The following is a 19121-nucleotide window of genomic DNA, read 5'->3' as shown; positions in this document are numbered from 1 at the left end:
AAGATTGGACTTTATGCATGTTATTGTCTTGCTGGTGTGTAATACAATAGAAAATCTAAATGTGTTAAACATGAGTCTTTATTGAGCAGACTGGTTCATTCCTAGTTTACTTTGCTGATTTTATTTGCAAAAGATGTATGTTGTCTTCTTAAAATTATTTTGAAGTAAATTTGCGAACAATATCCATTAAGGGTTTTCCTTATGGCTCTGATATATTGGATATATATTCTCAGTCACTTGTTTCCTCTTCTATCAAGCATATTTGGTCCTATGCATTTATATACTTTTATATCATCTTCTCTGTACAAATAACTATAAGATATGTTTCCCATGACTATTTAAGTTTTAAATATCCTGCTAGAATTTGTTATCAATGTGAAAAAATTCAGACAATCTGTCAATTTTAAAGGGGTTTAACATCCCAGCATTATCCTTGAAAGTTAGAAGCTAGCTAGAATTTGAAAAAAAATAAAAAAGAACAAACTTTTTTGGATTTTCCCCCAAAATTTTACAATGCTTGTAATCTTTATGCAATATACTATGACTGTCAAGCTGTCATGCAGTTGGAAAAGTGATTCTGTAATTCCATCCCTTAAATCTGGTTGGATATATCTGTTTTCAAATAACTATTTGTTTATTCTGTAACATGTAAGAATATTGAACATTGTCACTGATTTCATTGCTTTGAGCATTGTTATTAAATTTCCCTGAAGAATTAGCCAAATACCCTGCTACATGCACCATTATAACCAGAATATACCTGAGGAATAGTATGTTTGATTGTACCGAACTTGCTCACAAATGCATCCAATATACGTCCCTATTTCATGAATTTGAACAAAGTAGGAATTAGTATACATGCAATGCTTATATATACACGGTTGCACAACTAACTATTAGTTGATATTCATGAGTTACTTTGTAGTTAGGACTAGTTCACTGTAGCAAGCATTAAAATATAAAAAACTGATAGAATCAATATTATCAGCAGAAAATAGTGGCCTAGTTGATAGTTAAAAACATATAAAGGAGAAATTAATTTAAAAAAATGAAATCATGCATATCATAAGAAAATGCTTTAATAATAAATGATATTCTACAAGACATGGGCTTTAAATTAAAAATCTTACAAGCAATGCTCGTGCTTCTTCGTTGCAGGCAGGATCAATGCTTCTGTCAAAAATAGGTGCAACCTGTAGAGCAGTTGTTCATAATACCCTACTAATGATTGTAATTTTAAACTAATATAACATGTGAAAAAACACTTTTTTGTTTAAGATACGGACATATTTTAATATCACAAAGAGGCCTCTTCAAAATTGCTATTACCGTGAAAATCTAATACAATTGACTGGAGTGTAAGACAATACCAAATTAAGCATCAATTGTGCACAAGTAGTCTGCACAGTATGTGGGAGAGATGAATCATGCATGTTTCTTGAAAACAAGTATATAATCTGTGAGAGCTGAAAGAAGCAAAAGGCATGTTAGCTCAAAACCAGACAAAGACTAAGTTTGCATATGACAGCTAAGAGAAGTAGGGAAAAAACATTATCCACATGGCTTTTTTGATAGTGCATAAAGAAAGCTGAAACAGAGTCATCAAGTCAGCCACATGATGAAACAAAAAGAAAGTTGCATACTTCTTTACAATGAAATAAGGAAACACTAATGGATAGACCCAATATGAATACCATAGGTTCACACATGCTACAAGTCAGCTACTCCATATTATCATACATATTATTAAACAATGACAACTTTTTCGAAATGTAAGTTATATCAAGTATAATACAAGGGAATAAAAAGTACATTGAAATACTCAGTAGCCAGAAAAAAAAGCGACAAACAATAGTTTAAGATACAACGTGAAGCTTAAAAAGCATTAAAATGAAGTGTCCTGCTCCAAAGCACACAATAAAATGTGAACTGCATAAAAGAAAAATTACTTGATTGCCACTGAAAATAATAGTCTTAAAAGTCTTGTTACATTTTCATTAATTGCCCTAAAAGATCTCATAATACACAAATATTATCATGTGTGACTAAAAAAATAAAACATTCAAAATAACTCCATGATATCAAGTTTCCACAATCCGTAGTACTGTTAAATATTGATTCTGGATTTGACTGTTTGGAGTTTTTTGCTTCAAAATTTTGGATCACTCTGTGATCCATCATCACTATAAAGTATAAAAGAGAGTTGATGGAAAAAATGATCGTAAAGTGCGATCCAAAATAATATTTAATTCAAACTACCAAAAAGGTAAAACTCCTACACTGGAAGTGAAATATCATCTCGAAAGTTAATGTATGACCACTGCTAGAAGGTTCTATATACTATAAACATTCCTGTCACTCTCCTGTGGATTTCTCCTACACCTATTATCATCCTTCCCATGAGGCTCAATGGACATTTTCAATTCCTGCAATTGGGAGAATAAAGATGCGGGAAGTTCCTTCTAGTAGATATTAGCCTGATATTTTGGTCTGAGTGGCCTCACATTGACTATGAGGGCAATCTATCATTGGCACCTTCAAAGTAGCAATTCTTTTGTCAAAAATGTTACTCAAAATGTCTTCTACAGCCTCTTGACGGTTTCACACAACTGCATCAATACATTATTACCATTAGTTAATGGCCACTAGATCCTGTTTAAATATTGACTATACTGTTTAGAACTCCAGCTGTTTTCCAAAGAGACAGAAAGGTAGCCAAGATGATGCAGACAAACATTTATACTCAATTTCAAGAGGAACCATTTTATTCCCTTGTGTTGGTGTGCTTTACAAAATATCATCTGAGTGTACAAAATACTCAGAAAAAAGAAGAATTATTTGCTGCTCTTTGACCAACTCTCATACAAATATGATCCAGCAAGCATCTAAAACCTTACTCCCACCTTCTGTTTTAAAGTATTACGATAATAGATAGCTTCTCTTATTATTTAAAAGTTATCTATTTGTAATCTATTGTAAATATTAGAATGTTTCTATTATTTAGTTAGCTTTTAATTAGCTGTTAGTTAAAATAGAATGTTTCTTTTTATGACGATTGTTTCCTAAGGAAACATTGTTTATTCTTTTGCCAAGTTACCGATTCAGATGCAGATTCCAAAGCAGATGCGGGAAGGGAATCAAAAGATGGTGTATTATATTCTTGCCTTCAAGATCAAAAGATGATCTACATTGTTTGTTCAGAAATAGACATCTACAATGTTCAGGGGCTTAGAAAATTGATTAAAATATATTCATACATCATCATTGCCAAGGTCAATTTAAACATCAACTATCTCTAGGGTGTGAACAAAAAATAGGCATTTATTGCACTTCAAATTTGTCAGGGAAATATTAATCAGATAATTGAAATATCAGATAATCGAAATATGAACAATCTCAGACAGAGCAGGCAAGCAATTGATATCAAGTGAACAGCAGCAGCTATCTAAGGAACACAAGTAATCAGTTGATTATCTAATCTTATAAATAATAAGACAGTAGACTAGTGTCAGGTTTGGAAGGAGGCTAGTGTACATTTCCCTTATATGCAGCATGTGTTCTTCACAAATAGGTATCTACAATCCTACCGCTGAGTTTGGATTCCTCTGATATAAATCTTGATAAAACTAAAACATTTCAGCATGTTTAACTGGGTTTGAATTGCAAATGCAATGGAAGTGAATGACATACAAGAGTAAACAACACAGATCACTATTATTAATCATCAAGAAGAGTGCTATGTTAAAACAATGAATTAAAAGAACACTCAAGGCATCTTCATCTAATAATACAAGAGCTCTTTTGTACAATTGTAAGGAAGAAGATATCCTCATGATGCTGCGAACACAAAACTGAAAATACTTCTAATCAAGATAATCAGAATGAATAAGACCACCTCTAGAAGATGCATTCAGTAATGTTGTTGAAGAGCATAGGGGAAGAATGAAGGACTTTAGTTATATTAGAGTATAAGAATTTAGGATTTTAGTTGAAGATGCATGTTGATGCTCCCAAGCACCCTATGGGTGCCACCCAGATGCCACTCACAAGCACCAGGATTTTAGTTGAAGATGCATGTTGATCCTCCCAAGTGCCCTGTGGGTGCCACCTAGATGCCACTCACTGCACCCGAATGCTTCCAAATGCTTTTCATTCCTAGTTCAGACTGGTTCATTCCTTTTTTTCTAAATGTGATTTAGATTATATGTTTTATGATGGATGTCCACATGAAGTGTGGTTTATAAATGGAGTTGTTTTAATTATTTGGCAACATTGAAGTGTTTTTATTTTGTCCAATTCATTGTTTCCTTCCGCGCTGGTTGCCACCATAGTACCTTATAAATAATATGGTCACATAAAAAATAAAATCCGTAGGTTCTAATGGAAGTCATATTTATGATTTCAAACATGGCTTTCATCAAACAAAGACCAATGACCATAGGCATTCTCATAAATGGATAAAGCAATCATAGGGAACCATTTTGTTATGGAAAAAGATAAATTCATGGATTGCATTATCGAAGAAGGTGATATTGGGAAATGATAGGGGCATACACTGGTATGGATATGGTTTTTATACAAAAATCTACGATCGCATGCAAGGTATTAGCCAGAAATAATATTGATTATATTCAAATATTCCTGGCTATGAATTCACTATGACCACATTGCTCAATGTAATTGTTGACTCCAAAATTTGCACCCGAATAATAAGCTTGAAAACCTTAGCAATTTTGGAGTAACATGGGATCGATCAAAAGCGTGGGTAACCTATGACTTGACTGAACCTCCAGGTAACCAAAAGTAATATTGATCACTATTATGCTATGACACAATGAACTATTCTAACAAATAAACACCAGAAACACCATGGAGAATCTGTCATCCATATTAATAATTCAAAAGAAGGCTTAAAATGAATACTTTGAAAGGAAGTTAATCACATTCAGAGATATTATGTTAATTCCACAACTCAAGACCTATAAATAACAAATTAAGAATGGAAGATACAAAAATGAGACATTACCCAAAAGGCTTCTGAACGAAACACAATGAAATAGCATCAATCACCAAGAATACAACTAGATATTTCTCCAAAAAAGATGAATCTAGGAAAAAATTGTATTATGCTCAAAGGCCCAAATAACAATAAATCTGCATGAAAGGCACAGAAAATTCAAGGAAAAAAAATGCTAAGGATAGAAATATGTCACATATACATCAATCTCTCTCGGATTCTGGATCACTTTCTCATAAAAATGATAAGTATATATATAAAACCTAACTTTAGCTCTCCCCACAAAAATAGGTGTTGTGGCTCGAATATCCAAGAAAACTGCTCACAAAAAGACTAAAAACTCTAAAAACATGCCACATGCGCTCTAAACTATGCCTCAACTGCATGTCTATGAAGAGAACTCAATAATGACTTGAAGATTTCCAAGAATCTGTCCAAAAATAGCTCCAAGGTCACCTCTAAGACTGAAAGTCTCAAAACTGTAACTAAGACACATGGCATCTTAGCTGGAGCTCCAACCCTTGAAAATAGGCATTAAAATCTCAAGTGTCCCTCAAAATGCTCCTAGTCAACAAAGACTCCCTCTTATTTTTATTTGCACATTTGAAATTTATTATTAAAAGTTATTTATAAAACATCAACTTATAATAATAATCACAATATATATAGCATGCAACAGATAATAAAAATCCAATATACCTTTTATATATATATTTATTAATTTAATAATATGCAATTCCAAATTAAATCACATACCATTTGATAATATATATATATATCAAAAAAAAACTTTTCCAAAAAAGGCGGACCCCAAATCTTCTTAAATCCAACATAATCGTCGACATCCATTAAAAAGAAAAGGCATGATATTTCTTTCCCTTTATCACTTGTTGATTGCATTAAGAGGAAGGAGGATAAGGGTTTGAGAAAACCCTAGTCGTGAGGCATGAAGATTTTCTTGATGTCGTGATAGATTTTCTTCTTGGACTTGATTGTTTTGTTGCATGTCATCACATCTTTGAGGTATTTGTTGATATTTATACTGTTTGGAATGGGAAAATGGAATTTTGCTTGGGCTAAACATATTTATTTGAAGATTTACTTGGTCTTTATCCATGTCGTTAATGTCTAGGAGTCCTTTCTGTTGGAGTTTTCGTGACTTTATTCTCTATTACTTTGGTGCCATTATGCAGTTGTTTGCCTTGATGTCGACTGGATCTCTAAGTTCAGACAATGTGGCTTTTGCCAGAGTTCACGCCGTGACTAGAAGGATCCCTGCTGGACTTTCTTAAACCATTTTTGCTTTTTATTGTAGTCGCCATGATGAATTTGTTTTGGCTCTTCTTTGGCTTCTATAAGATGATGTTGGAAACTCCTGCATATACCTTTTTTCACAGTTGTCAGTGATTTACGTATGAACTAAAAACTCTGTTTGTATTTGTCACAAGATAATACTTCCTTGCTCAATTATTAAAAAAGAAAACACGGTTATCATTTTTTTTATCTTGAGATGCTGCACCTATAGAAAACCCTTCCTATACTCTCACATTTCCTCCTTATTGTTGTCTTTTGGGTTGGATGGCTATGACTATGGCTTTTTGTTTTTTTGTTCACTACATTCTGAATTTTACCTTGATGACACTAAAACTTGTTTTCATCTTACATGACCGTGGCCTCATACATGCATTATTTATTGAAATACAACATATATTGAATATGCAGCTGTAAATGACATTCAGGTATCATACATGCATTCATTTTCCCCTTTTAACAGATTTCCCACAATGAATTTTGCTATTACAATATTCTCCCATTCTTGATGTTTTGGTAGTTCTATCCGTTCTTGTTGTTCTAACTTTGGATATTCATTATTCGTGCTGCAACCTTCCAAAACTCATTTCCAAATCTCAAGAATGCACCATTTGTATGCACATGAATTGCAAGTTTCTTCATTCTTTCTTTAGTGTTTTGATACTCATTCCAGTCATTTTTCCATTCTTATTTATACCATGCATGAACATAGCTGGTACCTTCAGACCTATCAGCCTTGAAGTTACTGACAATTGCATCATGACTTGCTACCTTTCCTGTAACCCTAGCATCATTTTGGTCATGAATTTTAACATCTCTATTATACTGGAACTTGGAAATTTTACCATGCTAAGTTCAAAAAAATTGTACATATCTATTGTCTCTTGTATATATTATACATCCTTGCACTTTGTTCCTAATTAAACTATTAAACAAAAGGTTTCAAGATAATAAAATTCTCTCCCTTTAATGCTTCTTTCAACCTGGTTCAGAGTTGTTGCAGCATATTTCTGATTTTTTAAAAGCAAAAGGTTTCATAGAAATGAAAATGTCCCTTCAATGCTTCATTGAACTTGTTCTGATTAGCTTCATAAGTCACTTAATCTTTGATAATCATGTTGCACAGGAAAAAAACACGTTAGTAATAAAGTATTATGTTATGATTGTTCATCCTTTTGCTAGTAGATGTTCTTGTTTTATGGAAAATATGTAGCATGAAAGGAGTATGAAAGTTGAGGTGAAGTGAGACACTGGCATTGCTTAGATCCATGGGATCTAACGTATCTTATCTTTGAATGCAGGGTTGGAAAGCTTGGAGAAGATGTGACGCGATGTAGCAGATGTGTGGAATCAAATGGATGCAGTGTTACCAGTCATTATAGGCTATGACTGGTGCCCATGACCTTTCCTCTACTCTATTCTCTTCTTCCATGTTATGCATTTTTCATAGAGTAGGAACGTATATCAGTGATTAGGGGCTACTCTTATAGTCACTTTGTGTGAGAGACATTTTACTTTCAGCATCTCATTATCATTTAGTTTGTAAATATCCATTGTACATTATGATGTATAATACAAAGGACATTCATGTTATTCTTTTGTTCTGAATGAAATATTGATCTATCACTTAGTCATATGTTGAATGTAATTAAATATGCACCTTATCTTCTCATGAATGTTGTATAGAACTAAATTTTGACAAGTGTGAAAATTGAGTAACATTTTTGGCAACTTTTACTGATTGTCTACTTGCTAGACACTTGACCATTTGCCTTTGATATCCATTGGGCATGAGAGTCTAAACTTTATGCATTCCTTGGACCTAGACCAAACCTAACACGATTTCTAAAGTTGTTGATTGGATTTGGGAGCATATGAATGAGCCTAATGAGACCTAAAAACTCTTATTGGACTGATTGAGAGGTATGATCAAACTCAAGTGTCAACTTTAGAAGTTGAAACTTTCATAGTTATCCATCTTAGTCATGCAAATATGATGTATGTATTAAATGGATGCAAGTGACCAGTAGACACATGCGTATGCATATGGGTGGGGTGGACAGCAATGCCTATGAGTATGAATTTCAAATGTGACATTTAACCAGCTGCAAAACCAATCGTATGTCGATGCATGGGTGTGCTGATTGGCTGTATTCAATCAATAAAATGCATTGATATGTGCGTGAGTGAGGTGGATAGGTATGAAAATGAAAATGAAACTTCTTCAACCTAAACCAGAAACTTAAAACAACACCTAGACCTAAGGAAAACAAGAAACTACCCTAGGAAAGAAAACAAACTGACATGTGCTTGGACAGCACTTTGGAAAACATAAACTAATATGCAGATGCATTTATTAAAAGCATGAAACCTAATCCTAGAAAATGCATAAAAGATAGATCATACCTCAAAGCAAGCCTTGAGGTGTATCCCATTCACAGGGATTGGTAAAACATCTCCTTCAAGAGTAGCAAGTTGAAACACACTGGGCTCTTTACATTCAACTATTTGAAAAGGACCCGACCAGAAATGATCAAACTTAGCATGTTGTCTTGGTCTTGTCTTGAGAACATCCCATTTCAGTACCAAATCTCCTTTGAAATGACGATTAGTAGCCTTTTTGTCAAAAGATTTCTTGGTAATAAGCTGTTGATATTCCATCTTTTGCAACACTTTTCTCCTTTCCACCTCTAACTCCAGCAATTTGGCATACCTCAGTTTGAGAGGACCATTTTCTTCAAACAACATTAACTAATCAGTGAGTTCCAATGATGGGAACTTTGTAGAAATAGGCAACCTCATTGATTTTCCATATTTAAGTACATAAGGAGAAGTTCCAAGAATCTGCTTTTAGTGATTCTATCCAACCACAATGCTGATTTCAACTTTAAATGCCAATCACATTTATTCTCTTCCAATGTTCTTTTAATGATCCTTAACAAATTCTTATTTGTGTTTTCTAATAAACCATTACCTTGAGGGTAATAATTTGATGATGTATTAAGATATATACCCTTCCTTAATGCCCATTCAGTAACTCTAGCTCCCACAAACACTAAAGCATTATCAGAAATGATTGAATCAAGGATTCCAAACCTTGTTATTAGATCATCATAAAAGTTTAGTACAGCTGATTCATTAGCCTCTCTTAGTGCCACTACTTCAATCCTACATGTAAAATAATCAATAGCTGTTAGAATCCATTTCTGACCTGCACTAGAACTTGGGTTGATGGGGCCCACAAAATCAATTCCCCATCTCATAAAAGGTTGGTCAACCAATATTGGTTGCAACAATAAAGCTGCTAGGTTTTCCTTGCTTGCAAATAAGGCACATTTTTGACATTTCCTTGTCCAATCATGAGCATCCGTGAACAAATCAGACCGATAAAAACCTACTCTCAAAATTTTATATGATGTAGTTTTTGGCACATAGTGTCCTCCAGCATGAAATTGCTCTAAGAGCTTGCTGGTCTGATCAATATCAACACACCTTAACAAGATACCGCTATAGTCTTTTCTGAACAAAATATCATCAATAAAAACATAAGGAATGGATGGTAACCTGAAATCCCTGCGTTTAGCTCTATCCAACCTTGGAGGGCACTCCTGAGTTTGCAAATAATGCATCATTTCAATTAACTAGGTTGTTGGTTGATCATTTCCAACCTGAACATTATTTACCAGCAGCAAGTTTTGATTATTTTCCACCTCTTGAACAACATTATCAGCCAATTGTTCACATAAACTCTTAGCTCTAACAAGTTTGATGATATGAATGTCAACATCATACTCCATGACGCAAGTGATCCAACCTGCTTGCTTTTCATTCAAATCTCTACTTAACAAAAACTCTTTCACACTTGTATGCACAACCATCAAATGAATCTTGTTGTTAGAAACCAGATGTTTGATCTATTTCAACCTTTTAATAACAACAAGAACATGTTTTTCTACAAAGTTGTACCTTTGTTCATACCCTTCCAAACCTTTGCTAGTATGCGCAATAGGTTGTTCCAAACCTTCATCATTTCTCTATACTAGCATTGCAAAAATGGTGTCAAATCCGCCATAAGCATATAAAATAAAATCCTCGGTAAAATTTGGATTAACCAAAGCAAGGGCAGCGGATAAGGCCTCTTTGATTGCTTCAAAACTACGCTTCCCTTCTTTGGTCCAACTGAAAACAACATTCTTCTTTAAAATTGCTATTAAAGGCTTTAAAAAAATTGCAATATCAGGCATAATGCATAGTTTCAAAAATTGCCATAAAATCACGTGAATCGCGTGAATCCTGATAAGATTCAACCAAAACGATTTTTTTTGCATCATGAATCACTGTCGGCAAATTTTTGGCATGAATCACCTGAATTGGCGATTCATGCCAAAAATCATTTGAATCTGCCCTAAAAATCGGCTATAAGTTAGTAACTTACAAGTTTATTATCTGCCTGTCAATGATTTGTTTTTCTTGTCAGAAGAAGAGAGTAACAAGGGTATTTACAATCAAAAACCTCTGTACTACAATTGTGATAAACCACACGATCAGATACACACAATAATGATACACAAAATGACCCTCTGCTAATAGTTATTAGTATCACCATAACATCAACAACGCTCTGCTACAGTATCAAAGCTAGCCACCAGCAATTCAAATTCCTCACCAAAGAAAACACATCCCACTGAGATATCAAAACGTCACTACAGGAAGTCTTGTCTATTACATAGCAGTGACACTTCATTGTATTAGCCATGTACACAGCTATTACAATATTGTTGCCTTTCTGATGACCAAAAGTAATGCAAACATAAGACTCTTGGCATAAGACAGCCACACATGCACATGCCATTATGATAACTGATGATGCCCAAGAATAAAACACTTCAACCATCCAAACATCCAAAGTCTTCATAAAATAACGGGACTGATTGAATGAGGTCTTTCAGCCACTGAGTATATGTAACATCAAACACTGATGGAGATGACAATTTAAGATATAAATAATCATCACAAGTATATATAGGGAAAATCTAAAGGCTTTCTTTAATGTAACCCACAACAAACACATTGTCTTGGCAAGATTACTAGGTGTTTTAAATACTACTACTATATTGATGAAAATTTGATTGTTAATAAATGCCATATTTCGTCTTCAGCAAACCTGGAAGTTACACTTTGTTGTTTTTTTTGTGCAGCGCAGTATATTGGTTTCATAAATATGGGAAGGGTAATGTTTAATAAAAGAAATCTGGTTTAAACTTGAATATTTTATCTTCTTTGGTAGGATCTTTTGGGATGATCTCATTCCTTTGCCTGAATCTGCCCTAAAAATCTGATTTTTCTTTTAATTTTGTTTACAAATATTGATACTAAATCACTGATAGACATACGTTTCAAACTTTCATGGATCTTCATCTTAGATTCTTACATACATTTATGATTTGATGTCTTATGGATCTTCATCTTACATACATTCTATTATTTAAATCATTATGATCATTTGATTTCTATTTACTTCAACTAGCCTACAATTTACATTTTACATAACAGAGTTACGTATGTGATGGATTTTAATTTTTATGTTCCATGTTTATGTATGTTAAGTTTTAACTTCTATTTGATGATGTTATAGTGTGTTTAAGTTATATTTAATAAAGGGTGCATGAAATAAATTTTAAATTGTCAAAATCTCTAAATTTAAAGGGTTTTTTCAAATTTGCTAACTCATCGCTAATTCATGGCCGATTCACGATTCGATTCGGCCTTGCCAATTTCGATTCGATTCTGATTCTCGTTACTTTGGTATAAAGCACCTTACAAAATTGATCCTACCAATGAAACTTTGCAGTCCCTTTTTTATGACTACGCAATGGTAGCTCTAAAATAGCCTACACTCTTTCTGGGTCTATAGTTGTACCATATTTAGAAACCATGTAACCAAGAAACCTACCTTCATGAACAGCAAAAAATAAACTTTTTAGGATTGAGGGAAATACCAACTTCTCTGCATCTTTCTAACACTTGCCTAAGATGAACAATATGGTCAGTAGCCTCCTTGCTGAAAATAGTAATATCACCTAAATATACCAATACAATTTTATACATTAGATTTCCAAAAGCCATATCCATAGCTTTTTGAAAAGTAGCTCCAGCATTAGATAATCCAAAAGGCATTCTCCTATAGGCCATAGTTCCCCATTTTGTAGTGAATGTTGTTTTGAATTGATCTTCCTCCTTCGCCAAAATTTGATTGTAAACAAAATATCCATCTAACAGAGAAAACCTTTCAAAACCTGAAACATACTATAAAATTTGCTCCATAGAGGGTAAGGGGTACCTATCTTTCATTGAAGCCCTATTCAAGTCCCTAAAATCAATAAGCATATTTCTCCATTTCTCTTCCTTACGAAAACAAGATTAGAAACCCAAGAAGTATGCTTAATAAGAAAAATAATCCCCCCTTCTAAAAGCTTGGTCAATTCTTTTACCATCATAGGTTCCAACTTAGGATTCACAGGTCTCTTCTTTTGTCTTATGAGTTTAGCATTAGGCTCAAGCTCTATAGAATGTTGGGTCAACTTTGGGTCAAAACCTTTCAGATGAGAATAATCCCACACAAAAACATCATTAAATTCCTAAAATAATTCAATACAAGGCTATTTTTCTTGCTGTGAATTTACTTTACCAACCTTTAGTCTTTTTCTTTCAAAAATTTTCAGCTCTTCACAGTGTTCCTCCTTGATTAGTAAACTAGTTTTGTCCTTCTTTGCCTGATCATCCGGATTAAAGATAGTTTCTAGAGTAACCAAACATTTTGGTAACTTGTTTGTTTTCAGTTGTATAACCTGATCACCATACTGTCGATTGAGTCTATCCTGATTAGAAGCTGAAAACACAACTTGCAACAAAAAAATTCAATATCTTCTCATTTGAATCAAAAACCTGTCAATTTACGTTATTATCTAGTATTGAAGGTCTAACTACTACCTTCACATGATGTTCATTCTCTTTAGTGATATTCTCGACAATATTGAACTATGCACCTAATGCTGCAAGTCTATCAACAAACTAATTTATGCCTCTAGGTATGGATATTATATTAAAAGCATCAAATTCTTCGATAATATTCCATACCCTATTTTTATACAGCTTTAGTGTATCATTTTCAACAGAAATCAGACCTCTAACCTGGATTACAATCAGCTTGTTGTCCCCAAAAACCTGTAAGCATGTGATTTTCCTCTTTCTCACCCATTCCAGGCCTTGAATCAGACCTTCATACTCAACAACATTGTTAAAATAGGCAAATGAAAACCAAAAAGCAGCAAAATAGTTATCATCCTGAGGTGATACAAGCATCACACCTCCACTAGCACCATTCTTACTTCGTGAACCATCAAAATACATCTTCCATACCTAGTTTTGCTATTCATTAACCTGATTTGTGTCCTTAACCAGATTTGGGATGACTGAATTTTGCTCCAATATCATATAAGTACTGTCATAGGCATTTTCATCTACCCATTCATCAAGTAAAATGTTTAGAATACTATTGAGACATGTTTTGGAATCCGTTATAGCAAGTTGCTCATCACTATCAAATGACATCAGATTTGCATTAGTGGCAGCAGGGACAAAGGCTCTAAATGGTCCTTGGCTAGCTTTTCAGAATTGATTGTGATCTTAGTAAAGAGCATATGAGACCAATCTTATGAAAAGTAACCACCAATCTTTGGTGTGAAATCCCTAAACAAACATAATGCAAAGTATGGTGGAAGATCTATGACGTAAATATCTTGAGGTATTGAGAAATTTGAACATGCATGTAAAGTTAGACTAGCATCCTTAATGATACCCATTGTATTGATGGATGACCCGTCTAGCTGTACTACAGTCCTAGCTGATTTGCTACCATTTTAGGCATGACTGAGCTTGTAGCTCCATTGTCAATCATACAATTGTGAAACAAACTATCACCTATTATCAATGACACATAAAAGAGAGGAGGTTTGACAATTTGAACTACTGGTTTGTTGTTATTTTCATCGGTATTTGTAAAAACAGTTCTTGCTATAATATCACCAGCACTGCCCTTTTTTTATAATTTAGATTGCAAAATATCAACTTGACTAGGAATTGCCAAAGAATCCCACATACTAATAGAAACATTCATTTTTTTCATATTTTCAACAACGTTAAAAGGAATAGTTGCATGTACCTTAGGCTATGATTTTGCAACAGCAGCTTGTGCTTGTTGTTGCTGCTCCTTGCTGGTATTTGGAAGATTTGCTAGTGGAACTTGCTAGTTTGTTGGCCTAGATGATCCAGCAATAGCGGGATTACTTTTATTACTGTCATTGCTGGCATTTTGGTTGTCAAGAGCTCTCCTTTTATTTCTAATATAAACAACACTCTGAGGATCATCACCATTCACACCATAAAAATCTTCCCCTTGCTAGTTCAAGAATGTAGCATCAACAAGAGGTCCATTTTCTTGTTGTTCAATTTCAGCCTCAGGTGCGTGTTGCATACTTGTAGCAGTTTGCGCTGTTACATCCCAAATAATGACCTAATTTTAAAGTTATTCATAGCCATTAGACTAAACGTATTTTTCTTTCATAATCATGTGAAGTAGGTAGTTATTTATATTCGTTGTATTAACTGTTTAATGAAGATGGTCGTTATCCATTATTTGTCATGTGATGTTTAGCAGTTGCTTGATTTTGGAATTATGGTTAATAATTAAAATTCTTTATCCATATTAAATGTTAATATGAAAATTATTATGGAACTTGTTATTATCGTGGAAATATTGCACAAGTAATTGCTGGAGAAGATGAAGAGGGGAAGCATTGCTAAACAAGATCAATGGAATGGGATACTAGCTTAGTCCAACTATCAAGTTGACAGATATGACCTAAAATTGCCTTGGTAAGGACCTAACGACTTGAACTTCAGGATACAATTGAAGGACCCACGTGAGCTATTAAATAAACAATTTAAAACGTAAATTAACTTAATTAAAAATAATACATACCTCAATAGTCTTTGATTGATCTTTTCTCCACATCATTATAATATATACCTATGTATGTACACATAGATATAAGAATAAAGTGAAACCATAATATTATTTTCTTTATAATAAAATGATGCCACCTCATAAGTATATCTGCATGCATATAGATAGATATAAATCATAATTATTTTTTATTTATAACCTTCAAATCTTTTTCCATCTTTTTATTCATTTTCTTGCTTGAAACCGATTGAACACTTAGCATACTTATTTGGCATCCAAGAGCCAAGGCACTTCTTTTATGTTACAGCCTCTTGGAAGCCAAAGAGACATTATTTCTTTATATTATGAAGTCCAGAGAGGTGGAAGACATTCATTTTCCTAGCACCCAACTTCCTTGTTGAAGCACCCGACTTCTTCATATCACCCAACCACACTTATCGTAGCACCCAATATCTCTGCAGTTATCAAATAGTAACCATTGCATTGTTTCCCTTCCACGATTCTTGGTTATACTGAAGTTCTGCCGAAATTGTGAGCAACATTCATATTGGAAATTAGCGTTCAAGATCTTTTCTAAGGCGGGTCGTTGACCAAAAATCCAAACATTGCAATATGATTTCTTTACCAGTTGTTACAACATTCCAATTTACATAGCAGTAAGCTACAATTTATATCATGATGCAAATTATCTTGCTTAATATCATAGGTTAGACATTCTCTAAGTTAGAGTTGTTTATGGCAAATAAAAGCCAGGTAACCATGTTATGAAATCACGATTTATTTATGCCACTAGAAATTAGAATCAAATGATATTTTTTCTGCAAGTCTTAAAAAACATATTCTTTAAATCACAAATTGCGGTAAGCTGGAAACATATAATATTCATGAAATAGTTGAGAATCAACGGACAGAGCCGACTGCTCTGAGATCCAAGTACCTAGGATTCACCGGCTATATAGCCATGGAAAAGATGAAAAGGTGAGATGGAATATGCAATGACATAGAAAAAAATCAGATATGATACAATAAATCTAAATTAATTTCATTTAATACCTCATGCTCATCCATATTATTGTTCCCCTATTGTCAAGTCGAGCGGTGGTGATCGGTCAATGAACCCATTAGAAAACCTTGGCCAAGGTCATTTTAAGGCATGTTTTCCATCTATGATCACTTGATGTCAGTGGAGCCAATTATTCAAACACATCGATCCATAACTGTGCAGACATTCTAAACACCGGAATGTTCAGGTGGCTGGACTAAAAGTATCCCAAGCCTGATCCCAGCGTAGGGAGGGTCTTTCTAATTAAATAGATTGTGTGGGGATAAGTATGGTCCGAGATTGAGAGGTTAAGCCTAGGTCAATGCTTCTCTTACCAAAAGTCAAGGTTTGCACAACCACTTCTTTTCATGTTAAGCATTTACTTTACTTATATGTATGGAAAGATGGTAAATCGTTATATCAGTTATCACAGTTGATCATTGTTACAGTTATTTCAGTTACTATAGTTATTACAGTTGATCATTGATATAGTTATTTCAATTGAATTTTGTTATTTCAATTAATCGTTGGTAGTTAAAAGCAGTTAATGTCCCATGAAAAGGAATTCAGTATATTTGTTCAAGAATTTGTTGAGGAAAACTCCTTCTAGATCGCCTTTATTTTGTTATCAAAATCTGTTTGTTACATGCACCATCAAAGCTTGATTAATTACCCCAAGCCTAATCCCGGGGTAGAGAGGGTCTTTCTAATTCAATAGATTGTGTGGGGATAAGTATGGTCCGAGGTTGGGAGGTTAAGCCTAAGTCAATGCTTCTCCTCTTACCGAAAGTTGAGGCTTGCACAACCAACTAAAGACTCACTGGATATTACTTGTATGTTCTTCTTCTTTTCATGTTAAGCATTTACTTTACTTATATGTATGGAAAGATAGTAAATAGTTATATCAGTTATTATAGTTTATCATTGTTACAGTTATTTCAATTACTATAGTTTTTACAGTTGATCATTGTTACAGTTATTTCAGTTAATCGTTGGTAGTTAAAAGCAGTTAATGTCCCATGAAAAGGAATTCACTATATTTGTTCAAGAATTTGTTGAGGAAAACTCCTTCTAGATCGCCTTTATTTTGTTATCATAATCCGTTTGTTACATGCGACATCAAGGCTTGATTAATTACATCATTGGAATATGTAGCTTGACTATGGGGTTGATTACATGGAAAACACCACTCATATTCAGCAACCATGTTATTTTGCATAGGTATGATATCCTTTACAGGATTTGCAAAATTAAGGGGTGCTGGATTGTAAGGTCTATATGACCTCTGATTTAGATTTTGTCTATTTCCAGCATTATCCCCTTGAAAATTTGGTCTATTCTGAAACTGACATTGGTTTTGTTGCTAATATCCTTAATTTTGCTGCTGATATCCTTGATTTGCAGCAAGATTTTGTGCTTGAAAGGGCTGCCTTGGCTGGAACTGTTGCTTTTTTAGGTTGACCAATTCAATATTTTGTTGGCTTTGTTTAATCTCTTTCAGGTCTTGAGAAGGTCCTACAACTATTATCTGTTGGCTGGAAACAACTAGCAATGGATTGAAAGGTGGCACTTATAAAGGTATGTTAGGCTGTATATTCGAAAAAATAGGCATAGGAGGCCTAGGAGCAATTTTACATGCCTGAATAAGGTTGTTTTCTGCTCTCACCACTACTGCAAATGCTTGAGGTAATGAAGTACCTCTCATAGACTAGATCATGACTAATATATCGTTGTTCAATCTTTTCAGGTAATACAAAAAGGCATAATCATGACTTGGCCTTACTACAACAGGTTCTTTGTTCCATGTTTTCTGAAAATGTGTGTTAAAATCTATCATTTGTTCTTGAGGAGCCCTTTTGATTGTTGTGAGTTTCTCTACAAATAACAGATGATCAGATTTGTTCTCAAAAAATATGGTGAAAGCATCACCCAGTTCATCCCATGTGCTTATTGAAGCCACCAGTAAGCTTCTGAACCACTCCAATGCTTTTCCTTTGAATGAGGCTATCAATAATCTGACTGCTACATTTTCTTGTGTTACATGATGAACACTGCATCTATGACTGCTACTCAAATGTAGTTTGACCTCCTCCTGTGAAATTTGGTACTCCTTTAAGGGCTGCCAAAGGAATATCATCATGTTGTGTTAAATTCAACGGACTCCCTTGATTAAAGGGTACAAATGCAAACCTTCTTGGTATTGCCATATGTGATGTTTGTTGTTGTATTGGAATTACCACAAGAGTTACCACCAAATTTGTTGTAGAGCTTGAGCTTTTTGTTTGTATCAATAAAAACAATAAAAATCTTTGGTTTGAATGGATCAGCTCTGCAAGTTGGACTTGTTGAATGCCTAATATGATTTTCAGCTGCTCGGTATCTCCTTTGGTAAACTTGAATATCAGATGCTGACTGCTGATTTATCTTGGTTGGTTTTGTCCTATCAAGAGTCCTTCTACACCTTTTGGATGTTTCTAATTGCAAATATTCGAAAACACTTGCACTTCTAGGCTGTACTTTTCTCATGAACAACATTGATCTGCAACTTTTATAACCCATAGAGCTGCAAGATATACAAATTAAAAATACCTTGCACACAAAAAATTAGTACCCTGTTGTTTGCATATCAAAAACAGTAGCAAAACTCCTTAAAAATTAAGGCAAGTGTCCCACCGTGCATGCCAAAACTGTTAACTCCAAAATTTGCACCCGAATACTAAGCTTGA

The 19121-nt window shown here is 34.0% G+C and overlaps 2 protein-coding genes across 4 annotated transcripts in view; one reads left to right on the top strand and one right to left on the bottom strand.

Annotated features, from left to right (window-relative positions):
* The window catches only part of LOC149578608 (uncharacterized), a 177928-nt gene that overhangs the window by 86736 nt on the left and 72071 nt on the right, over nt 1-19121 (top strand). The window contains exons 4-6 of one of the 2 annotated variants that reach the window (XM_089830170.1): nt 7630-7720; nt 17897-17973; nt 18284-18357. In XM_089830170.1, coding sequence (XP_089686296.1) covers nt 18309-18357 — 49 coding nt within the window. In that variant the 5' untranslated portion in view covers nt 7630-7720; nt 17897-17973; nt 18284-18308. The remainder of the gene's footprint in view (nt 1-7629; nt 7721-17896; nt 17974-18283; nt 18358-19121) is intronic. The other variant, XR_016364620.1, reaches the window with a different exon arrangement.
* Nucleotides 1-19121, bottom strand: part of LOC149578609 (uncharacterized) — a 167641-nt gene that overhangs the window by 86195 nt on the left and 62325 nt on the right. For both annotated transcript variants that reach the window (XM_089830157.1, XM_089830162.1), the window contains exons 7-9: nt 1371-1466; nt 1131-1193; nt 761-820 (exon numbers count right to left, since the gene is read on the bottom strand). In XM_089830157.1, coding sequence (XP_089686283.1) covers nt 761-820; nt 1131-1193; nt 1371-1466 — 219 coding nt within the window. The remainder of the gene's footprint in view (nt 1-760; nt 821-1130; nt 1194-1370; nt 1467-19121) is intronic.

This window comes from Cupressus sempervirens, chromosome 1, assembly GCF_028749045.1.
Source record: "Cupressus sempervirens isolate cs-2001-9-10 chromosome 1, ASM2874904v1, whole genome shotgun sequence".
In the NCBI taxonomy this organism is placed as follows: domain Eukaryota; kingdom Viridiplantae; phylum Streptophyta; class Pinopsida; order Cupressales; family Cupressaceae; genus Cupressus; species Cupressus sempervirens.
The sequence above is the reverse complement of the archived record's forward strand: the minus strand, read 5'-3'. Positions and strand labels throughout refer to the sequence as shown.